The 25,984-nt window shown below is 38.8% G+C and overlaps 1 protein-coding gene across 1 annotated transcript in view; it reads left to right on the top strand.

Moving 5' to 3' along the window:
• The window catches only part of Zcwpw2 (zinc finger CW-type and PWWP domain containing 2), a 122,221-nt gene that overhangs the window by 68,329 nt on the left and 27,908 nt on the right, over nt 1-25,984 (top strand). Inside the window, exons 5-6 of the mRNA XM_038323172.1 lie at nt 4,672-4,718; nt 25,278-25,336. Coding sequence (XP_038179100.1) covers nt 4,672-4,718; nt 25,278-25,336 — 106 coding nt within the window. The remainder of the gene's footprint in view (nt 1-4,671; nt 4,719-25,277; nt 25,337-25,984) is intronic.

Here is a 25,984-nt window from a genome sequence, read left to right as displayed (position 1 = left end):
TGCTCTCCCGGTGGACTATCTGGGTCATCAGTATGCTGGGCAGCTTGTCTCCTGTTCTTTGACATTTCCCCTGTCCAGAGAGCCTCAAGAACAATAATTCTCTGGTTGGTTCTGTAGCAAAAATGATAAAAGTCTTTTGACTAAAAGTCTCATGACTTTTATATGTAGAATTTGATGTAATTCAGCCTGACTTTTGAGAGCCATGACCTCAGGACTTCATTTTGTCCTTGAAGTAGTCAAGGAGAGAGACAGGAGGTAGAGACAGATATCTATAGGTTATGTCCTCACCAACACAGGATTGCTTTTCTAAACCTGCAGTTTCAGCTTTGAAAGGATTGATTTAACCTCTGAATGTGCTTAGCATCCAGCATGGAGTTGTGTACAGTATTTAGCTTCTTATTGTATCCAAAAATAGTTTTCAGAGGTTAGCCAACATTTAGGTATTTCACTATAGGTAAGCAGCTTAGAGGCAGCTTGGAGGCTTTCTTCTGACAGCTTCATACTCTAGCCTAGAACTAATTACTTTAAATATGTAGTCCATGTTCTTTTGACCTGCAGCAATTGGTTTTGATGCAGCTTCTTTATTAAAATGGGCATGGCCGTTAGATGAAATGTATAAAGGACTCAGATTAAGGTTCTGCCTTAGTTGCCCCTTTTCTTGTTTATTTGACTAATACTCCAGCTTAGTAATTCTTTTAATGAAATTTGAAAACTTGATTATTCTCTCTGTGTGCGTGTGTGTGGGGGGGGGCAGGATATCAAATACAAAAGCCTCACCCTTGCTAGGTGCTCACCACTAACTATCTGCTCAGCCCTGTGCTCTACATTTAGAATGGATTTGCCTATCTCTACTTTCCCCCATAATTACTCATGCTTTTACGAAATAGACTTCCATGTTTAGAGAGGCCATAGGTTCACAAAAACTGGGTGTAAGTGCAGTTTCCATATGCCTCTGTCCACTCAGAGCTCACCTCTCCCTGTTGGACCTCACACTGTGGAATTTGTTGTCGTTAGTAAACGCACATGACTCATCCTAGTTATCCCCAGAGTTCATAGTGCATAGGAGGGTTCACTCTAGGTTTACACTCTGTGTTTGACAGGTATAACCTCATGTGTCATAGTGATATTTTACTTATTTTCAATAAATAAAGCTTGCCTGAAGACCAGAAGGTATAACTAAGCCACTAGAGGCCAGACAGTTGTGGCACACACTTTTAATCCGAGGATTTGGGAGACAGAGGCAGATGGATCTCTGTGAGTTCAAGACCACTCAGAACCACACAAGATTAATGCAGAAACAGATCCAGGTGGCCATGGCTTACACCTTAGTCCCAGTCCTAGGGAGTCAGATGCCTTTATTCCCAGCACTAGAGTGGAATATAAGGCAGGATGAAACTGGATCTTGTGCTCTTTCAGTCTGAGGATTTCTTAAAGGTAAGAGTTCTATAGTAGCTTGGCTGCTTTGCTTTTCTGATCTTCAGGTTGAACCCCAATATCTGATCTGAGTTTTTATTATTCATGTTACATGCATCCATCACCATCACTACTTTGGACAGTATTTCATGGCCTTAAAAATCCTGGTGTTCATCTCTTCCCTCTGTCAACACTCAGCAACTTTTCCTAACACTGTCTCCATAGCGTTGCTTTTCCTGAATGTCTCATGATTGGAATCATAAATAAACCTTCCTTCCACATCGGCTTCTTTCCTATAGTAATATACACTTGTTTTGCCTTTTCATGAGTCTATATTTTATTCCTTTTTAGTGCAGAGTAATGTTCTACTCCTATGCGTATATCCCAGTTTCCACCATTCATCTACCTAGGAACCTCTGGATTGCTTCAAGTCTAAATAATTACTGATAAGTGTCATTTTTGCATGGCCATGAAATTTCAGCTCCCTTTAGTAAGTAAACACATAGAAGCGTGGTTGCAATACTGTGTTGGAGATGTGCTGATTTCCAACATCATGTTAGCAGTGACTGAGGATCCCTGCTGCTCTGCATACTCTCAGCATTGTGTTACAACATTGACATTCTCCAAGGGGCTGCCACCCCATGTGTGGGTCCTGGTTATCACTGGTGCTCAGTACAGTCACATGCATATTTGCTCCTTTGGTTTTCTTTGCTGGTGTCTTTTCAGGTCTTTTGGCCTTTGGTTATTTATTTACATGCCAATCTTCCAGCCTTAGCCTCCAAATGTGTGGGTTTAGGACTGAGTGCAGCACCGTGCCCAGCCCACCTCACCTTCCTTGCTTCTCTCTCCTCATCATCCCTTCATTCCTCCATTCCCTTCCTTTTTATTTCTTGTCTGTCTTCATTTTGATCAGTTTCTCTTAATGTAGTCTCAAGCCTAGAACTTCATCCCCAGGCTGCATCCTTTTACTGAAGAGGCAACAGAGACATTCTTCATCCTCTGCCTGTCTTCCACCCTTTAGCTTTTTTTTTTTTTTTGACTCTCAGAAGTTTCCTGTTACTTTGCATCTCCTGTCTGTTTTCTGTTGTTTGGCTCTTAACATTATGTTTCTTAGCATGATAATAATAATTAGTTTACATTATTCATCTGATAGGTCTATCACACCTGCCATACAGGTTCTGTCTGCCTGCCTATCTGTCTGTCTACCCATCCATTTCTTGCTCTCTTCAAAGATGTTAGTTTTTTTTACTTTTAGCATGACCTATAAATTTTTATTGAAAGGTGGTATGTTATACTGGATAATGGACTGTAGGTTTGGTTTTTAGTCTGCTGGACAGTGCTAAGGTGCGGGGTTGAGGAGCATTCTCTAGTCCTAGTATTAGGTCTTGATTTTAGGCTGTGAACTTGACAAGACCCCTCCCCATGTTTTTCTTCGTCATGCACTGAAGTGCCAAAGGACAGCTGCTGGGGCTACAGTTGTGTAGTTACTTCCCCCAGTGAGTGAGGCTCGGAAAAAATTCCAGTTCATTGGACAGTAGCAAAATAGCTGCTTTTGTGGGCAGATCTCGATAAGAACATCTGCCAGATGTCTGGGTGAGTTTTCTCCAGCATCCCCATGAGAACTTGGTGGCTCTCCAGGAGGAAAAACTCACAGAAGCCTCCCAGATTTCCTACCATGCACATGATAGATTTTGTTTCACAGGTTTGTCCACATTTAATCTCCAGGGGTATGCCAATTAAGGTTCAGATTTTTCTTACCCTTAGACTGTTGTCATGTAACATACACTTCACATGTTTCTGCTCAGGTAAATCATAATTCTCTACATTGATCTGTTTCTCCAGATTGGGGAGCAGAAATGTGCCCCAAGAACCACTCTTCTTTGATGAATCTAATTATGGATTTTCAGTTTAGCTCTTAACTTGAGATGTGGTGGCAACTTTTAAATTCCTTGTGTACATGACCAGAAACTGGCCTGTCTTTTGTCTTTGGAAGAAGGTACTTTTAGCTGCCACATTTAAAGAAGCTCAGAGTCACAGTTTACCAAGGTCAAGGATGATATTAAACAACCACTGCATATAAATTTTTATTACTAACTTTGACAACTCTTGCAGTCTTACATAATGTTTAGACATATGCAGAATATCAGAAAAGAGGTGGTGATTTCTCCGAGTTGGAGGAATCACTGGCAGTGGGGAAATGGTGAATAGTCTGTGTGGGCCTGAATGAAGGAAAATGATTTGTTTTGGAGGAGTGTTATCTTAAGTGTTAGGGGATACAGGAAAGAAAGAGGATTCTGCACATGTGGAAGCTGGTGGTAACTATGAATACAATAACACTTTCCTGGGCATTTGTTTTCTGTCCGTTCTTAGTACTCTTTGGTAACTTCATACATGTGTACAATAATATATGACACAAATATTCCCTGTTTCCCCTTCCACTACCCTGGTATGTTCCAACATCACCCCCTTTAACAAGTTTTCTTCCAACAATCACTGTTTCCAATTAGTGCTGCCCATAAACACATGTGGACCATCCACTGGGCACAGGTAACCTACCAGTGGACACATAGTCAGGTTTTATCAACATATGCACATATATATATTGTAGTACCAAAATAATATCCTGGAATATTTTCCATGAGCTAGGTGGTTCTGGTCTCAGTGGTAGTCTGAGAAATGGTACCAATGTCTACACTCTCGTGGAATCTTATCTGAGGCAGTGTTGGTACCTCAGTGGTCACAAGTGGAGGCAGCAGATGCCGTGGACAGACTAGGGACTTGCAATCAAGTGGGTTTGCTCTATCCGTACAGCCACAGGCAGTGTGCTGTAGCGTCAGTCTCCTCAGTTGTACAGGGAAGATGGACTGTGTGCTCTACCATGTTATATGATTCAACGAAGCAGTACAGTTTGTGTGATGTTCTTATCCAGTGTCCAGCAGATGACAGGTGTGCAAGGAGAGATACCATGGTCTTAATTCTAGAGTCTATGCGCTCCAGAATACATAGACTCACCAGGAGCCAGCAATTAGGCAGACTTGATGCTAACTAATAAAATCAGATAAGAGTTTCTTCTTGACTTTATGGCTTTTGAATGATAAGGAGGTGAATTTATTAGTATTTATTTAAGAGGGCCACTGAAAACAGTCCTGTTACTAATGTGTGAAAAAGTAGAAAATTGTAGTTTCATTTTCACGCATCTGTTTGAACAGGAGGAGGTTGAGTTCTTTTTTAAAGTAGACATATTATATTATTTTGCAGATAGAACCAAAGCAGGTGCCAAAGCTGCTGTGGTGGCCAGGAAAAGGGTAAGATTGTGTTTCAAAGTTAACTTAAAATTCTGTTTTATAAAGAAAAGCAAATTACATAAATTACATCATATGTAATCTGATTTTTATTCTGAAGTTTGGTTGAATATGTATTTGCTTTCTTAGGCTGACCATAAACAATATTTGTGATAATTTCCATTGATTTTAGAATTAGGGCAATAAAATCACAGATGGACACAGAATCAAGTTCTTTTATTTAAGTCATATTTCACATATATACTTATAGCAGTGTTTATATATATTGTGTTACTGTATCACATGAGAAAATTAATTTTCTCCTAGAAAGTTTAAACAATAAGTTGATAGCTTAATATGGTGATTAAACTTTAGAGAACAACATTGAGTAACTAAAGTTCTGGATAGAGTATTTTAGTGGAAGCTTTAAAGCCAAGTACATTTAAAAATATACTTTAAAACATTAACACAGTATTTTGAATATTATGTGTGGAATAATGTCAAACTTTATTTACTGTGCAAAATATAATTAAGATAGTGACATTCTCGTGAGAGTATCCCATTATAGGAAATCACTGATGTGGAATGAGAGAGTACTTATAGCATACACTTGGTCACGTAGTGCAGTCCAGGGATAGACCCTGTGTGGACCCTGGAGCTCTGCAGACTGTGCAAGGCAGTGCAGCCTTGCCACTGCACAGTGTGGACAGAATTAGCTATTTCAGTATCTTCTAATTCACATATCGAATAAAAAGTTATAAAGACATTAACTATTCCTATGTATCATTTCCACTTACCATTGTCCCCCAGAAGGGCAGCATTAGACTTAGGAAAATGCTACTCATTATAAGTATGAGTGTAAATGTCATAATGAAACACATTATTTCATCCAACTAACTAGTAAAATGTCTTGAGAACATGGATCAGTATATAAAACATAATTGTTACTGAAAATATAAAATTTAATGTGAAGCTCTACAGCTTCTGTTCAGAATGCCTATTCTAACTGTCTAAAAGATCATTCAGTTGTATAGACTTTGGGTCTTGTTAATTTTAGTGATGCACACTAAAATTACCTATTTGTAAGTTTCAAATATTAAGTTTTATAAAAGTAAAACATTATTAATAAAAATGTCAAAAAGCAAACCAAGAGAAAAATGTAATGTGTGTCTTGAAATGCCAAACATGAGTCAGTTGCGGCTTCATTCGCTGCTCCTCTGCACACTTTTCATGATGACGACTGCATGCTGGGCTCTGGCTGGAGACTCCCCTGCACAGGACTGACCAGGGGCATTTCCCATGATGCCAGGTAGAAGCTTCCTCTGTTCAGTCATCTGCCATTGCATGGTCACGATGCGATGTGCTTGCTCAGCACTTAGGATGAGTGTATCTTTTGCTTCTCAAGCCTTTTGCAATAGGCAGGCATGTGCTCCTTCCCAGGCCCATTCAGATGGAGAAATCTGATGATGAGGCTGGGGCGCAAAAGTGTTTGCGACAGCTTCCAGGTCTCACTGGGTCCCCTCCCCACGTCCCCAGAGGCTCAGCCAGGCCGTTTCCATTCATCTGCTTTTTACAAGTCAGACCCAGGAAAAATGCCATTTTTGTCTGTTGACAGCTGTAGTGTTGGAGCTGCGGGCAGGCTTGCTTTTCGTCCCGCCCGGCTCCCGCATGGTTAGCTTTACACCGGAAATAATTACACGGAAACTGTATTCTTTTAAACACTGCCTGGCCCATTATTTTCAGCCTCTTACTCACATCTTGACTAACCCATATCTAATAATGTATGTAACACCACAAGCGGTGTCTTACCAGGAAAGTTTCAGCATGTCTGACCTGGCGGCTGGCTTCATTGCATATGTCTCCCTGAGGAGAGGCACGGTGGTCTGCTCCAGAGAGCAGAGGCATGGCAATTTATTAACTTAGGAGAGGCGTGGCATCTGACTGAGCCATCTACCTCACTTCCTTCTTCCTGTTCTGTCTACTCCACCCACCTAAGGGCTGGCCAAGGCATTTTGTTTATTAGCCAATGAGAATCCTCCATCAGACAGCTTTCTAAATTTTTATTTTTCTTAGAAACTAACCTTTATAAGAGTATAAATCACAGGCAAGCAAAGAAGAAATACTATTTGAAGCAAAATGGGAGATATTAGAAATTTGTGCAGGTACTTTAGGTTCTATTAGTGTTAAAAAACACAAGTAAGTTTGTTGAGGAAAACCTGGAGCATTAGATACACTGAAGTGCCTGGAACAGACTGAGCATGACGTGCCTAGCGTTTGGACTGACTTGTGGTTGGGCAAACTTCAAAATGCAGTTACTTAGTGTACTCATAAAATAGTATTGAAGCTTCTTATAGTACATCAACAAAGTATTTACAAGTGTTATTATGGAAAGAGAAACTAATATGGACTAAACGTATTATTCTTGAAATTACTGAAAGATTTGCTTTTGTCAACATACTATAACATTTTCAACCACACAGTCAAATGGATCCAACTCCTCAGTCAGGCTTGGCAGTGAGCATCTTCACACACTGACCCATCTCTCTGGTGGCAGTGAGCATCTTCACACACTGGCCCATCTCTCTGGTGGCAGTGATCATCCTCACACTCTGGTCCTGAATATTTCTTTCTCAAACTCTGGGTGACTTTGGATATTTCAAATCTCATCTCTGTCACTGTCACTTCCATTTTAATTATCATTACTTATTTTTCCTATATTTATTAGACATCATATTCCTTCAGAAAACTTTATCCATATCTTTACCCACTTCCCCTCTCCTCTTCATTTGTTATTTCAAATTGATTTGTAAACATGGGCTCCCTCATTAGTTATCAAGAGTTTATAAGTGTGTTACAAGTTTTTCAATTGTTACCAAAGTGTTTAACAGTTCCAGTAATTTTCTTGTCTTGGAGTCTTCAGGTTTTGTGACCTGTTGTAAAACAATGCCCCTTCACTTACACACATTAGAGTTTGTGCTTGACCTCACAGTTCCTCTGTTGCTCTAGCCACAATGAAGAGGCACTCACCAGTACAGCTTCCCCTCATGCCCCATGTCCAGATCACTTCCTTAGGACAGTTAGAGAGACTCCTGGAGACATGGCATGTCCTTCTTTCTCACCAACAAACAGCAGAACAAAGATGGTTTTGCCAGTTTAGTCATATTCTGTTGTTCTAATTTGTATTTCTCCAAAGTTAGTTGCTTTTGACTTCTTAGGTTTTATTTTTTACAAAGTTACATGAACTATCTAGATATTAGTAATAAAGCTATTCACTTTTCCTCAGATTTTGCTCTGTTATATCACACGCTTTTCCTTTATTCCTAGAAGTGCAGATAGTAAACATTTGTATGTGGACACGTATGCTTTCTACTTTGATTACTATACTATTAAAATGTATTGGGGATAATATGGTGGGAAGGTTGAGAGTGGCATCTAGAGTTAGACTGTGAGTTACAAATTCCAAGTCTTACCACTTGCTGACAGTGTGAGCCAATATTTGCTGCTTAGTTCTCTGACCTCCTGGTTTCTTTTTACGTGAGAATAAAAGTATTGCAGAACAGTTTCTCTGACTGTGTTGCTCCACTGTATAGTGCTTTGAATGAGGGTAAGGCTTTGTAGATAAGAGCTGCCGAGGGAAAGTGAGTTTGTGTTCACGTGCTATGTGAGCACAAGGTACAGAACGCTACTGCAGCTTCCTCTCAGCTCTCCCAGTGCTGTCACTGGATTGTGAGCAGTCTGTCCATCCCAACACCTTATGATTGGTGCACATATTCCTTTAACACAAGGCATTTGATGTGCTAAAATATCTATTTCCATATCTACTCTTTATATTCATTAAGCAAGTTCCAAACTGCTTTATTCTCTCCATCTTTTCTTTGATATGCGAACTAGTGACCCTTTATTACCTCAGTCTTTCAAAAACTTTTATTATTCTTGCCTGTTGACTTTCCAGATGAACCTTAAAATTATTTTGCCAAGAATTATTTGGTCAGAGAAATACTATTGAGATGGTGATTGGTGTTGTAGAAAAACCTTATGTGTTAATTATGGAGACTGTGTTTATTGTTCAAGACCCACTCATGTAGAAACTAGCTTGTCTCATTCAGCCTTCTCTAGTTTCCAGAGAACAGTCTTCTGTCCCTAATTAGCTTGATGCCAGTTGAGTTTCACTGGTTGGAAAGGATTTCCTTTTCACTGTATCCCCCAACCCATGTAGTGCAATCCTAATTAGTCTTATTAAATAAAAACTCAGAGCCAGATATCACGGGGTGAAAGCTGAAAGATCAGAGAGACAGAGCAGCCAGCCACTAGAGTTCTTACCTCTCCAAATGCTCAGGCTAAATAGGCGAAGATCCTGCCTCTATGAATCCTCAGATTGAATGCCTTGAGCTCCTGTCTCCTCCCGCCTTATAATTCTCTCTCTGTGCAACCATATCACTCCTGTCTCTACCTCCCTAGCACTGGGATTAAAGGCATATGGCTAGCTCTGCACTCTGATCTTCAGGCAAGCTTTATTTGTTAGATCACAAACAATATACCACTACAAACCCATGTCTTTTCTTTCCTTTTTGTTTATACACAGACATTATGTATGTGGGTCTTTTTCTCCTAATGCTTATTAATACCAAGAGTTTAACTTGCATCATTTGAAAAATAAAAGCGAATGACCATTCTCTTGTGACACGTGTATAATGGAATAATTTAGGCTATGCATTTTCTGATGAAGAGAATTTCCCAAACCTATTACAGACACTTCCTGACAATCAGACACTCGGTTAGCTTCAGTCTGGTTAGTGGGACAACCTGGAACACTGGATGACTAGATACCTAGCCCTGCATGGGACTGCTAAGCTTATGGTTGTTAATGTGGAATCTGTGCACTACAACCCACTGCATTTACTTAGCTTTCTGTGCATTTTTTTTCCCAGAGGCAAGATTCAAGACTAGTCCCCACTGCTGTCATCCAGTCTCAGCCAGATGGAAGTCTTCAGAAGAGCAGCAATCTCTGAGCCCATGCAGGCACAGTCAGTGAGCCCGTGCATGCACAGTGAGCTTGAGCACGTACAGTCAGTCAGTGAGCCCATGCAGGAACACTCAGTCAGTGAACCTATGCAGGAACAGCCAGTCAGTGAGCCCATGCAGGAACAGTCAGTCAGTGAGCCCATGCAGGAACAGTCAGTCAGTGAGCCTGTACTCACACAGTCAGTGAGCCCATGCACACAGAGTATGTGAGCCCATGCACGGTGAACCTGTGCAGGAACAGTCAGTCAGAGAGCCTGTGCACACACAGTCAGCCTTTACATCTCAGTCACTTCCTTCTTGTTTTCCTTGGTGCACTTTCCCATGTTTCCCATGTTGTTTCCTCAGCGTGGCTAATTGATGTGTCCTGTCACCATTTAGTCTGCATTATTGCTTACTTTAGTTTTCTCTTAGTTGTTCAAGAACAAATTTTTATCAAATTGAGTTTGAAGATCTAATTGTCTTTCATTAGTGATCCTTGAGCCAGTCAGCATGTCATCTGTGTGTGACAGAATGATCCCACTAGTCCTCCAGCTGAGCAGCTCCAGACTTCCCCGTTTCCTTCCTTGTGTGGTTAGGCAAAGCAAGTTTCTTCAGTGTGCTGTATGGCTACTCTCACAAGTGATACTACAGCTGCTGGTTTGATCTTTTCTTTAGGGCTAGTGCAGGAACTCAGACCTCAAAAATGGTCACTCAGGAATTTTTCCTAACCTTTGATTGATCTTTAATTTATTTTTAATTTTTATTGGGTTATAACAGAATGAAACCTACAGATAAAACTGCATCTACCTAAGGACTGCTGGTTGTCTGTGTCAGGAAGATCTTAAGAGATTTACTGTCACTCCATTGTTTCAGGAGACATGCGCAGAATCAGCTGCTCTGTCCAGGGAGGCTTGACCAACAGGAAGCTGAGGGGTGGTATAGAACCCCAGCTTGTCCACTGGTGACCAACAGGCTGCTGAGGGGGTGTTATAGAACCCCAGGCAGTTTCTACCCTCAAAGGCCCACTCCAACTGGGCTCTACTTCCTAAAGTCTCCATTGCCTTCAAAATAGAACCATGAGCTGGAGCTGAGTCTTGAAGACAAGAACTTGTGGGAAACTTTCAGGTGGAAACTCTACCAGCCACTACCCCAGTCAAAGTGGAGACTGGCCCTTTACTCCAGATAGTTTCTCTGTGGGAGTTTTAAAGCAGAAGTGTGCATGTTTGATGTGCACTTACTTTCTCTAAACACATAAGAACAAATACATATTATTAGAAAACTGTGTTCTTGTCACTCGAAGTCATCAGTGAAGCTCTCACAGGCTCATGCTGCCCTCAGTCCTTGTCCTTGCACCAGCAGTCCGTGTTCACAGCCTTCCAGAGGAGTGGTTGTGGACAAGATACTCTTAGTGCCTCAATAACCAAACTTGGTTAAGCTTGCAAGATGTATGGCTTGCCTACAGGAAATCTATAGAATAATAAAGTATTCAGATTAGACAGTATGCTAATTACTCCCAGATTCCAAAGCCTTTTAGGTCCCAGTTATGAGGGAAGGCAAAATTTCCTGCCTCAAAGTATCCACGCCTGGTTTCAATGATGATATTTGCTAATTAAAAATCTTAAAAATATCTTCTTGGGTTCTTTTACACATTTTAAACCTTTGCAAATATTTGACTTTGAGCCCATGGTTCTGACTTCCTTGTAGTTCTCCTTGGGTGGCTGGAATGGGTGGATTGAGCCGAGAGGAGCTGGGCAATGGGGCAGCAGAATGGTGAAAATTCCTGTTTTCTCCCCAGGAGACAAGTGGCAGTTAGTAAGCATAAGGGCCATGCCATTCTTCAAGTTCACAGATGGAAAAGGGCTTGTGACCGCAGCTGGCTATAAGGGGCACTTTCTTCCCGGGGCTGTTGTGCTGCCGTCTGTGGAACAGGTTACTCATATGAGGGATACTACAGGAAATGGAGATGCATTTTATTTGTCTTAAACTGAGATTTGTTTTAATGCAGTACTTTAGCTGAGAAAGTCCAGGTTTAGTTCTGCAGATTTGGCCTATGAATAAAAAGAAATTAATGTTCAGCCAACAGTAATTTTCTGTTTTAAGAACTGTTTTCAACCTTGGCACTGAGGATGAAGCTCAGGTGGTAGTGTTTGCCTAGCATGCATGAAGCCCTGGATTCAACTCCCAGCACTGCCTAAACTGGGCAAGGTGAGCATACCTGTAATCCCAACCTTGGGGGGGGGGGGCAGGGCACGAGGATCGGGAGTTCATGGCTATCCTTGGCCACTTAGTGAGTTTGAGGCCAGCCAGGGCTGTACCAGATTCTGTCTGCAAAAACTGTTTTGGTCCTTATACTAATAAGAAGACATTATTTTTGAAAGTCACCTTCATAATAAGAATAACTTTCTTTTACTTTTGTTCTTCTCTGTATAATATTCATTTAAAGATTTATTTAAGATTAATTCACTTATAATTTGAGTAAATTAATAAAATTTACCCTGTAAATTCATGGGTTTTCCATCCATGGCTTGAACTAGATGTAGGTAGAAAATATTTTTAATTTGTCTGTTGGGGAGACTTCTATTCACCACCCCTCCTTCAGCTTTATCAAAACCAAAATCAGTAATGGCTATTTTTATAACATAAAGTAAAAATTTGAGTAATGAGCTTATGTTTCATAGATCGTAGCTATGTCCCTAGATATTAAATAATCTTTCTGTGCTCAATTGTAACAACTACTGTTCAGTGTCAGTGAGAATTAATAGAACTGACCTATTACAGAATTCATGTTTATAATATATTATGGTTTATAAACATTTGGCTTCTGTATAAGTCTACCAGTGACTTTGAGATATCATTTATTTTTCTTTTTATTTATATAGTTAAGGTCTTCAAATGTTGAAAAAATAATTTTTCCATCTAAAGTACACAGCAGAAGTCCCTACACCAGTGTACACTGGAGAACACAGTCACCAGACCACAGGGAATCATGGTCTGTCTTTTCTCCCATAAGCTTATAGGAGGGTGTCCTCTCTTAACTTATTAGAGAGTTGGGTGTGAAGTATTTGATCCTATGTCGTTTTATAGTGTAATTGGTAGGATTCTGTCTATTCCTTTACAAAAAGAAGGTTATTAAATATTAAGCTGGGTTTTGGGTTTAGAATACTTGACGGTGATCTCCACAGGTTGAGGAATCACTAAGTATTCTTACTGTTCAGGTTAATAGGGGAAAAATAGTGAGACACATAATGACAGTCTGAACATTCATTTTTTGTTTGTAAAAGTACTATAGCCTTTAAATGTTTTCTGTACAGCAGGTTTTAACAATTCAGTTTAAATGTGTAGATTTCAGGAAGTTTCCCTAGGAAAAAATGTCCTCTTCCAACATCTTGCCTCTCTCCCAACATCCCGTGCTGAAATGGCCAGTGGTTTTAGAAAAAAAACTGGACAGAAACCGGGAATGTTGCAGCTGACTTGGATCTCCATAGAAACTCCAGCTAGAGGTCAGATAATCTGATCTCTGACTCCACTGTCGGCCGAGCAGCTCTGCCACAAAGCCAGCTTCCATGGCTTTTTTTTCCCTACCTGGGGGCCTTGTTGGGGTTAGTGCTTAGCATTCCTAAGTGTTCATAGATAATAGAGAAATACGGATGAAAAGTCACCCTGAATTTTTGTGTTCAGTCCCTGAACAGACATTCTAAGAAATTTGAATGCGAGGTTTACAATCTCCGAGTGAAACGCTGAGCGCCAGTACGTCTCACCCTTGGCCACAGCCGGAGGCGCTAATAGAGAGTCCTTCCTGGCTTCTGTTCAAGGTGGGACTGGTAGCCAGCTTCTATTTTTAGAGATGTCCTTCTGTGCCTCTGTTCCCTGCTTGGATGCACATTCTAGTGTTCTGGCTGGTAAGACCGCCCACCAAGGAAACCTGTGGAGCTTAACTGCAACTACAGAGAGGAGGGGCAGCAAGGTATTCAGGAGTCACACTGCCGAGCACTGGGCTCTGATGCTGTCCAGATGTTATGGGAATGCCGGCTAGTATATGATAATTGATGAGTAATGTATATGTTAGAAACAATTAAATCATATGCTTTGAAAGAGTGGCATCCAAACTATGGACAGCAAGTAAGCATTTCAGTCCTCTTCCCTGTCAAGGAAATGCTAAGGGTAGTCTGTCTAGATTGGAATGTATTAACTGTGCCCTTCAGATACTTGGGTTCAGCTGTGACCATCATTTATACCTGCTGCAGGAAGCTGGTTTTTATCCTTTCTCCTTGCAGTCATCTTTGGCATCTTTTCCAAAGGGAAATGGGCATGCTAGCTTTGCAAACTTCTGTAGGATATCTTTGAACAAAGAGTTTGTCTACATTATTCAAAATATGCAGATGCACCTTTGGAAAGTTTGTCAAGGTAACCAGCTCTTTAGGGATTACTGACTGACAATTACCCTCAAGAGAAGCTTGTGATACATACTTATGCCTCCTATAAGGACAGAACATTAGATCTAGGCTTTACACCTTCAGACTTAAGGCAGATAGCAAATGTGTTCCTTTTGTTTGAAACATGACACATTTTCATTTAGATGTCTGCTGACTTAGGGAAATGGACAGTGTTGGGTCAGACCATATAAAGTTAATGTAAGCACAATTTGTAAGGGTTTTCTTCCACTTGGAATTTAAAGGCAATTCTGCCATTCGCCATTCCAATTAACAAATCTAGTTGTATATCTGTGGATATATGTGTATATGTACATATGTAAATATATTCACTTTTTTCTCTTTCAGTATATACCCATGTTCTTTATCCATATATACATGTATATACATATAAATATGCATATATATTTATAATACATACATATGTGTGTATATATTTCATTTTTATATACAGCAAGAAAAGAATTAATACTTTTGTTTACTTCAGGTCATTGCCACTTATATTCTATTGCATTTTAGTGGCTGGCTTTTTTTGAGTCTTTAAGCTCTTATTTAAATGGGGCTTCTGAGTCAGTAGGCCTAACATGGGTGTGAGATTTGTACTTGTAACGAGCTCTCAGGTGTTCCTACCTCGGTGTCATTGTGTCCTTTACTCTGAGTGTCACTAGTGTGTACAACAGGAAGACTAGCAGTCCAACAGTGGAGACAGAACTAGAAGAGATGGAAAACAAATATTTCAGTGTTTATTTATATGGTATGGGAGGTCCTTCTGTCTGTGTGTTGCTTTTCTTGGTTAATGAATAAACTGCCTTGGCCTGTTGATAGGACAGAACTTAGGTAGTCGGGGAAGATGGTACTGAATGCTGGGAGAAAGAAGGGTGGAGTCAGGGAATGCCATGGATCTGCTGCCAGAGATAGATGTGCTGAAACTCTGCTGGTAAACAACGACCTTGTGGTGATATACAGATTAATAGAAACGGGTTAAATTAAGATGTGTTAACCAATAAGAAGCTAGAGCTAATGGGCCAAGCAGTAATTTAATTAATACAGTATCTGTGTGGTTATTTCAGGCCTAAGCTAGTCAGGTGGCCGGGATGAATAAGTGGGCCCTCTTCCTACATTTATAGTGTCTTGAATAGAGATCTCCAAAGATATATTCACCCAGAGCACCAGAATGGGACTTAATTTGGAGTAAGGGCTTTGGTAGATATAATTACAGGAAGGATCTTGAGACTGTGTGATCTAGGATTAGGCAATGTTTAAATGTAATGGTGAAGTACCCTCAATGGAGAAGAAGTTGTATTCTGTAGAACCAAACTACCAAACTTCTGTTGCTTTACCAACTTTGGTTACAATAGCCTTGGGAAACTATTTTTACTACCCTCAGAACCACCACACTAAATTGTTAAGTTTAAGTTTCTTCAGTTCTATTTAATAAACAAAGGCAATAAAATCTAGAGCCTTGCCTAGTGTAAAATAATATTTGAGTAACTGGAAAATTCAATTGGTAAATAATTGCTGACATGTGATTTGATTTTATCTTCCTCCATATGCAGAGTTATCATTTCAAAACAAAATTTGAAGGAATTTCTCTTTCAGACATAAGCTAGATATTGGAGTGACCAAGGGGCTCATGGGAAGTAATAGTAAGGGCCAGTGCTCACACCGAGATTGAGATTCTGGGGTACCCAGCTAGACACAGAATGGGACATGGGGCAAATACTTATTTCAGTTTAGAGTCTGCATGTGTTATGTTCCCATGGGCTCATATGTTTGAACATTTTGTCCCCTACTGGTAATACTGTTAAAAGATCGAGGGACCACAAACACATGGAAATTAAATAGTGCTCACCTGAATCATCAATGGGTCAAGGAAAAAATAAAGGGAGAAATTAAAGACTTCCTAAAAGTCAATTAAAATGATCACATAACATACCCAAATTTATAGAACACAATGAAAGCAGTGTTAAGAGGAAAGTACATAACACTAAAGGCCTACATAAAGAAGCTGGAAAAATCCTATAGTAGTGAATTAACAGAACATTTGAAAACATTAGAACAGAAAGAAGCAAACTCACCCCAGAGAACTAGACGGTAGAAAATAATCAAACTGAGAGCTGAAATCAACAAAATAGAAACAAAGGAAACAATACAAAGAATCAATGAGACAAAGAGTTGGTTCTTTGAGATAATCAACAAAATAGACAAGCCTTTATCCAAACTAACAAAAAGGCAGAGAGAGAATATCCAAATTAACAAAATCAGAAATGAAAAGGGGAGATAACAACAGACATGGAGGAAATACAGAGAATCATCAGGTCATATTTTGAAAACCTGTACTCCACAAAATTGGAAAACTTAAAAAAATGGACAACTTTCTGGATAAATATCACCTACCAAAATTAAATCAAGATCAGATAAGCAAATTAAACAGACCTATAACTGCTAAAGAAATAGAGACAGTCATCAAAAGTCTCTTAGTCAAAAAAAGCACAGGACCAGATGGTTTCAGCTCAGAATTTTACAAGATTTTCAAAGAACTAATACCAATATTCCTAAAATTGTCCCACGTAATAGAAACAGAAGGAACATTGCCAAATTCTTTTTATGACGTACAATTACCGTGATACCCAAACCACATAGAGATATTAATAAGAAAGAGAATTGCAGACCAATCTCACTCTTGAACATTGATGCAAAAACTAAATAAAATACTGGTATATCGATTCCAAGAACACATCAAGACCATTATCCGCCATGATCAAGTCAGTTTCATCCCAGAGATGCAGGAATGGGTCAACATAGGAAAATCTGTCAATGTAATCCACGATATAAACAAACTGAAAAATAAAACCACATGATCATCTCAGCAGATGCCGGAAGAGCTTTTGACAAAATACAACATCCTTTCATGATAAAGGTCTTCTAGAGAGCAAGGATACAAGGAACATACCTGAACATAATAAAGGCAATATATACCAAGCCAATAACCACCATCAAACTAAATGGAGAGAAACTCATAGTGATCCCACTGAAATCAGCAACAAGACATGGTTGTCCAGTGTTTCCATATGTATTCAATATAGTTCTTGAGGTTCTAGCTAGAGCAATAAGAAAACAAAGGGAGATCAAGGGGATACAAATTGGAAAAGAAGAAGTCAAACTCTTACTGTTTGCTGATGATATAATAGTTTACATAAGCCACCCCAAAAATTCTACCAAGGAACTTCTCCAACTCATAAACACTTTCAGAAATGTAGCAGGATACAAGATTAACTCAAAAAATTCAGTAGCTCTGTTTTACACAGATAGAATAACAGAAATATGTTAATTTAAGTACTAAGAGCTAGTTAATAAGCCTGAGCTAATAGGACAAACAGTTTATAATTTTTTTTTTAAAAGAGAGAGAGAGAGAGAGATCTAAGGGCCATTATATGGGCAGCTTTGCTCTAGGAGGTGGTTCGATGTGGGGAAGGAAAGTTCCTGCTTTCTATTCTGCCAGAAATATGAGGAGGTCAGGAGTCCCAGCTATCTTGCTAACATAACTTGCCATCAGGACCACCTGCTGTGAAGGGCTTTTTTTTTCCTCCTCAAATGATGGAAGAAAACAAGCCTTTCCTCTTAAAGTCTCTTTGTCAGATATTCAGTTACGGCAATAGGAAAAGAAAGTAAGACTGTTAACTGCTAAATGTGTAATAAAGTAGGAGAACAGTTTTGCTATCTCTAACACAAGCTCTTTAATGGTACTTCTATTGATACTTAGAGAGCAGTTTCATTTTGTTATAGTAGTCCTGTTTACTCATGTAGTAACCTTTTTATTTCTTACTCAAGTATAGATAATTTAAGCTGATAATAGTTACATCAAATAACACCTCTATGGTGTCTTTGATGATACAAATCAATGGAATATAGCAGAGTAGTGGAATGAATGTTTTAATATTTACCATGAGGTAAAGATCATGAAAAGAAGACCCCTTAGCCTTTAGCATTGATTGTGAACTCCCCAGGGTCTCTGTCGAGTTGTCTTGGGTGATAACTTAGTCATTTGATCTGCCTAATAGTACTTTCAGACTTACTTAAATTAAACCTTTGTTTACTACACTTAACTCTTTTATTTATTTTTTTTTTCGAGACAGGGTTTCCCTGTAGTTTCTAGAGCCTGTCCTGGATCTAGCTCTTGTAGACCAGGCTGGCCTCGAACTCAGAGATCCACCTGCCTCTGCCTCCCGAGTGCTGGGATTAAAGGCGTGCGCCACCACCGCCCGGCCACTTAACTCTTTTAAATGTTCAATGTAAATGATACTTCTGGCTGCCAAGCAATTATTATATGATTTAAAATTGTTTTATTTTTGTAGTTGATTTAAAATAAATAAAATCAAAGTTGGTGAAGCAATAAATGGAATAGACAGTATGGTCTGAGACAGTGCTCATACTGACAGATCAAAGAGAAAAGCCAGAAACAAAAGAAGCTAACAAACATTTTGAGTGAGAATCACTTTAAAGTTCTTCACAGCAGTTTAAGGTCAAGTTCATGAAGTACATCAAAAGGCCAAATAAAAAAAATACATTTTATTACTATCTGGGGAGACAGGGTCTCACTGTGTAGCCTTGGCAGGCTTGGAACTCACTGTGTAGGCCCTGATACCTCTCTAATGCAGGGATTAAAGGCATGCACCACCACATATGACCAACTGAATTAGGGAAGATGCTGAGCATTTAACCCAGTGCCTTGCACATACTAAAGCACATGTGCTACCACTGAGCTATACCAACAGCTCAACACGGTGTTTCTAAAACTGCAGCATCACTAACCTTCCTGTTCATGTGCTGATGCTCCTGTTCATGCCACTTTTCTTCTAACCTTTGTTCTCCAGTTTATGTCATATCTGCAAGCTTGCAAGGCATGGCAGGAAGTCTGTATTATCTAACAAGAAGAAAAGCCTAGTGTGGAATCATTAGACTATGTGATCCAAATGACACAGATGACAGACAGCTTGTTATAAAAAGTTTCATGAGAGAATGGATTGTTTTCTGCTTATCAGATGAATGCTTTATTAGTTGTCATACAGGGTTTGATTTCACATCTTACGGTTTACTCAGTGAAACACATGTGTAAAAGAGGGATTTCTATTCATTTTTCCACCTTTCCTTTTGACTTAGTAGGTAAATTTGTAAATGTTTTTTATTTGCAAACAGTATATGTTCTTTACAATGTTTAAATTCAACATATATGAATTTGATTAAAATTATTTTTGTTGTTTCTTTGTTATTTTTTCCTGTTATATGATTTTTAATTAATTATCTAATTTTGATTTTGCTATTGTTGTTGAGAAAGAGTTTCTCTGTGTAGCCTTGCTGGCTTGGAACTTATAGAAACCTACCTGCCTTTGTTGTCTCATTGCTGGGAATAAAGACATATGTTACCACACCCATGTTCTAGTTTTAGAACAATGCAAATTCTACTTAATTTTGTATGGTTTTACTTTGTATATTTTGAAGCTAAGATTTTTAAAAATGAGATTATCTTTTAACACTGAGTAGTAAGCTTTCTCCTTAAATTATGCTTTTTGAATTCACATCTACACTCTTGTCCAAGCATTAATATCACCAGACTGGGTGTTAGTAATAATTATGAATATATTATATTCTAACTCCTTTCAATTTTTCCATGTAGTGTGGAGTGGAAGGTCCTTCTGCCTATGTGTTGCTTTTATTGGTTAATGAATAAAGAACTGCTTTGAGCCTATGGCAGGGAAGAACAGAACTAGGCAGGGAAATCTAGACTGTATGCTGGGAGAAAGAAGGGCGGAGTCAGAGAGAAGCCGTGGAGCCACTGGAGATAGACACTGGGAACTTTAGCTGGTAAGCCACTGTCACGTGGCCATACACAGATTAATAGAAATAGGTTAAATTAATATGAGGATTAGCCAATAAGAAGCTAGAGCTAATGGGTCAGGCAGTGATTTAATTAATACAGTTTCTGTGTAGATATTTCAGGTCTAAGCTAGCCTGGCATCCAGGAACTAACAAGCGGCGCCCTCCTCCAACAGTAGTGAATTTTGTAGTTTTATGTTTGCTAAGTTTTATTTTATATGTCATACAAGTCACTATTTCCAAGCGTAAATGCAGTGGCTTTTCATATATTAAAAGTTGTGTAATCGGGCTGGAGAGATGGCTCAGTGGTTAAGAGCATTGCCTGCTCTTCCAAAGGTCCTGAGTTCAATTCCCGGCAACCACATGGTGGCTCACAACCATCTGTAATGGGGTCTGGTGCCCTCTTCTGGTCTGCAGACATACACACAGACAGAATATTGTATACATAATAAATAAATAAATATTTTAAAAAAAGTTGTGTAATCAACAATGCTATTTGATTTTAGACTAATTTCATTCCTAAAGCCCCATGTACATTAGCAGTCTATCCATCTTCTACCTTTTGCCTTTCCTGGCAGTTACTCATCAACTTTTTGTCTCTGGATTTTCCATCTCTGAACACTTCAGATAAAAGGTGACATACAATGTAGCTGGTTTGTCTGGCTTTACACTGTTTACTTAGCATAACGGCTTGAAATTTATTCACATAGTATTATTTTTAGTAGCAGATAATATTCTGTTATATGGATATATAGTAGTCTTCCCCATTGCTATTTATTGAGAATATATTCAGAGACCCTAGAGAAAGCCTCAAGTTCTAGATAGTTGAGAACTCAGTGTAGCTATCTTTTTCTCCTATGCCTACATACCTATAATAAAGTTTAACTTTATAAATTTGTCACAGAAGAAATGAGTAAGAACATAAAAAGATAGAAAAACCAAAGCAACCTGATGTAATAAAAGTTATACCAATTTATAAGTCATGTCTAGAATTTTCTATGTAATAGTTTCAGACTAGTTACTGTGGAACTTCAGAAACAAGTCATGAATAAAGGAAGGCACAAGCATGCCATACTTTTCTCATCTGTTGATGGACATTTGGATTGTTTCTACCTTGTTGATAATGGCGCTAGAAACATTGTGTGTAAGTTCTTGTGTAGATGAATGCCTTTATTTTCCTGAGTAGAACTGCTAGGTTACAGGGTAACTATTCGTGAGGTTTTGAGTAAGTTTTAAACTGGTCAACAGTTGCTGCACACCTCCACAACTCCCAGCCATCTACTATTCTGTCTTTCACCACACACTTGTCATCATTGGGTAGGTCTCTCTTTCCAGCTATTCCACTGCACATGGAGTGGTATTTCATTGTGATTTTAATGTATCTGATGACTGATTTTATTAACCAGCTCTTCATGTGCTTACTGGCCATTTCTGTATTTCCTAAAACAAATGTCCATTCAAATGTTGTATATATTTAATTGAATTGTTTTCTTATTGTATAATTATTATATACATAATTTGAAAATATCTTTTCTACTTTTATGAGCTGTTTTCTCTCTTGGTAATGTCCTTTAAAACTACAAAAGTTATTAACCTTGATATCATCCTATCTATCATTTCTTTTGTTGTTTATGCTTTTAATATTACGTATAAGACACCACCAACTGAATTCAGTTTGTGGCTTGAATGAGAATGGCCCCTAGAGCTCATACATTTGATTACTTGGTCCCTAGTTTGTGGGACTGTTTGGGAAGCATCAGGAAGTGTGGCCCTGTAATAAGTGGTATGTCACTGGAGGGAGGAGTTTGCGGTTTCAGACACCTAAGCCCTTCCCAGTTTATTCTCTCTCTTCCTCATGCTTATGGATCAGATGTAAGCTCTCAGCCACTGCTCCAGCACCATGCCTGCCTACCTGCTGCCTTGTTTCCTGCCATGATGATCATGGACTCTAACCCTCTGAAACTAAGCAAGCCCCAATTAAATGCTTTCTTTTATAAGTTGTCTTGGTCCTGGTGTCTCTTCACAACAATAAAAAACTAACAAAAACACCAAAGTTATAAAGATTTACTTTTATGTTTTCTTCCAAGACATTTGAAAGTGGTATCTCTTGAATTTAAACCTTTAGTCCTTTTAAAATTAATTTTTATATACGATGTGAGTATGGGTTGAACTTTATTATTTTATATGTGGTTACTCAGCTGTACTAGTTCTATTTGCAGAAGGAATTGTTTTTCTTACATACTCATTAGCCTGATTGCTGAAAATCAGTTGTCTAATATAAGACTTCATTTCTGAACTCCTAACTACATTCCACTGATCATGTCTTCTGTTCTTATGCCGAAACCATATTGTCCTGAATTGTGAAATCTTGTCTTAAGTTTTGAAATCAGAGTGTGTGATCAAATTGGCTCTTCTTCTATAAGAGTGTTTCGACTGTTTTATACACCTCACATTTGCCATTTGAAGTTGTTCATTATTGATTTTTGTACAGAAAAGTACTTGGAACTTTGATGGCCGTGCTGTTATGTCTTAGAGTCCCTTAGCTTAAATTGTACTGCTTTGCTTTAAACCAGTCTAAGAGATTGAATCTATTTTAATTACTTCTTATTATAAATGTAACTGGATAAGATCTAATTTGTGTTTTCTGTTTACAATTCTTTTTTTCCCTTTTTTCTTCTCTGCTTCTCTTTCTAGGTTCTATCATATTGCATGTTTTTTAAAATTCCTTTTTTTTTTGCTTCCAACTAGTCTAGATGTTATACAACACAGCCCTCTTCTTTGGAGGGCTACCCTTATGTGCAAATATATTAATCTTCAATTACTTTTCTGAACTCCTGTATCACTATTTTTAAAATTCTTCCATTGGCCATACATGTCCTAATTACACCTCTATTTTGTGACTAATTCAATATCATTTATTTACTTTCTTCCCTGGTCTGATTCCTTTCCCTCTTCCATTTTGTTATCTTGGACTATGAATCTTCTTGTTTTTCACTTCTTTACAATTAGTCTTTTTAAAAAAAATCTTTCTCAGTACTAGGAATCCAACTCAGGTCTTGTGTCTGCTGTAAAAGCTTTAGTTTTGAGCTCTATACCCAGCCTCAGTTAAGTTTTGGGAGGAGGGGTGATCGTGGTTTGTTTATTTATTTTCTCCGTTTTGGTTAGTCTTTTGAGAATTCTGCAGGATATGTTTTGATCATCTTCACCCTTCCCCAGTCCTCCCAAATCCACTCCTCCTTCTTTGCCCGTGAAATTTTTTACCCTCACTTTTGTCACTGGGGGATTTTGTTAAACCCATGAAGTTGCTACTGTGTGTGTCCTTGGTTGTGTGACCTTCCACTGATTGCCAGTAGCTCTTCATGCAGCATGGGGACTTCTTGCTCACTTTTCCTCTTCATGCTGAGGTCTGTCTGGCTTGAGACTTCATGGTTCTTGAGTAGATCATGTTTAGTAATTTGTTCATCTTCAGTTATTTTCATTCTTGTTTTTAGGTTAAATCTTCTCTGTAGCATATCTTTTAGTAGCTTTTTCAGAAAAGAAATGTATTTTTTTCTTTTCTTTTCTTTTTCAAGATGGGATTTCTCTGTAGCTCTGGAACCTGTCCTGGAACTTGCTCTCATAGACCAGGCTGGCCTTGAGCTCACAGAGATCCGCCTGCCTCTGCCTCCCAAGTTCTGGCATTAAAGGCGTGCGCCACCACCACCCGCCTGAATTGTAGTCTTAAAATTCCCTTTTATTTTGAAAGTTTTAATGATTTTCTGATAATGAGGGAAATCAATAACTGATAAAAACAAACAGTTCCTAAGTTCCCTCTATTGAACTATTTCAGTAGCTTCAGACAGCAAAGACCCAGCTTTCCACTTGAGTCACACTCTTTTGGGGTGTAATTTATTTGATGATACTTTCCTGGGCACTGCTGTTGGTAAGGCATCTATTGCAGCTGATTGCCACTGCTCCAAGAACAAACACTTTTGATTTCTAGGACTATACATTCTTTTTGCTTACTTTTAACTTCATGTCTGATAGAGGACTCTCATTAGTTAATAAAGAAACTGCCTTGGCTTTTTGATAGAGCAGAATTTAGATAGGTGGAGCAGACAGAACAGAATGCCAGAATGCTGGGAAAGAGGGAAGTTAGTCAGATACCTCAAGCAGTCACCATGACTCTCCTCTCCGAGGTGGATGCAGGCTAGAATCTTCCCGGTAAGCTACCCCTCATGGTGCTACAGAGATTACTAAATATTGGTTAATCAAAATGTAAGAGTTAGCCATTAAGAGGCTAGAGCTAATGGGCCAGGCAGTATTTAAATGAATACTATTTGTGTGGGGCTCGAACCCACAACCCTGAGATTAAGAGTCTCATGCTCTACTGACTGAGCTAGCCGGGCGGCCAAGAGCCGGGCGGGAATGCACCCCACAGCTCATCACTACACATGTCAACTGAACTATACATTGGAAACATTGCTTAATAGGGTTTACTTTTCCTGTGCATGCCTTTAATTTTAGTTATTCTTGACTAGTGAATGTAGTAGTGAATCTAAGTCTTTACATTAATTGCTTGACTTTTGTGCTTCTGCCTCTCTTAGTTTGGAATCCTAGGAGAATCTTTGGGCTGATTATTTGATTTGGAAAATCTAATATTCTCAGAGACATAACTTTGGATTTTTCCTTCAGTAGTGTAGTTGAATGTTTCCTATATTTCAGAATCACTGCTGTTGCCATCTAATCTGGCAGGCCAGGTATATACAGCAACCTGCTTTTGTGCTCTGTTGAGTAAAGTTTTGCCCGTTCTGTTTATAGTCAGAAGAATTCTGTTGTCTCCAGGCCTTATCTGACTGTGACACAAGAGGCACAGAGTTTGTCTCTGCTTAGCCATAAAAAGCCAGTGTGTTTCTCCGGGGTACCTTGCTGCATATTGTTGGGGTCACTACTATGTCAGCTCTTACCCGTGAACCTTTACATCCACATTCCTCTGTTTTTCTTAAAGCTAGGTGTAAAATTTTAAATAATGATCCTATTATTTTTATGGGTTTTTTGAAGGTGCATATGAGAATATTTAAAGAGCAGCTCCTTATCTGGTCATCCTACTATTCCTGGAGGCTGCTGGATTAATGCCTTCACAGAGACCATGTAGTGGAGGCTAGACAGAAAGGTCTTGTTCAGGGGTATGGGCCAAAGTTTCTCTTTAGCTAAATTATTAGAAGCACATAATACCCATTTTAGTATATTGAGCAGATCTAGAGCAATATGCTAATTCATTTTTGATGTTTCTTTATAGACACAAGTTTCCAAAAATAATACTGAAAAGAAAAAGCCCAAGGTTAGAAAGAGGAAAAGGTATGTTTTGTGAAATTAAAATATTAGAATACAATTGAGATGTATAAATTGTATTTAATTATTGTATGACATTTTCCCTAATTTTTTTCTTCACTGGGTAAACCTTGTGCTTAAACCTTTTTGAAAGACTTAGCAAGCTGGTAGTTAGAAGTGCAGAGAAAGTTATGCTCTCTTTTGCCTGGTCTGGTTTTCCAACAGAGTTTCACTATGTAGCTAAGGCAACTCTCAAGCTTACAGTCCTTCTGTGTCAGCCTCCCAGATGCTGGGATTGCAGCCACCATACCTGGCTGAAGAAATATTATAGTCCTATAAAAATGTTAAGCTAGAACTTTTAAAGGTTATTACCTTCTGAACAGCCATCTAAAAACTTTTTTTAAGATTAAAATAGGTAAGACAAGTCAGGGTCAAATCCCCAGTAATAAAAGTGATAAGCCAATGATAATAAGTTTCAGTGTTTCTCACTGAGCTAGCCTTAGCATGTGATTTTCAGTATGTGACCAGACTGATGCTGATAGTCCTCCTCTTGCCATATCTTTGCAGAAGAAAGCCACTTTTAAAATTTATTATTTATACATTTGCTTCATTTTGTTTTGTATGTATGATGTATGTGGGGCATGTACATCTGTAGCATATGTGGAGGTCAGAGGA

This window comes from Arvicola amphibius, chromosome 3 (assembly GCF_903992535.2).
Source record: "Arvicola amphibius chromosome 3, mArvAmp1.2, whole genome shotgun sequence".
Taxonomy (NCBI): domain Eukaryota; kingdom Metazoa; phylum Chordata; class Mammalia; order Rodentia; family Cricetidae; genus Arvicola; species Arvicola amphibius.
Note: the sequence above shows the minus strand (reverse complement) of the source record. Positions and strands in the feature narration are given on the sequence as shown.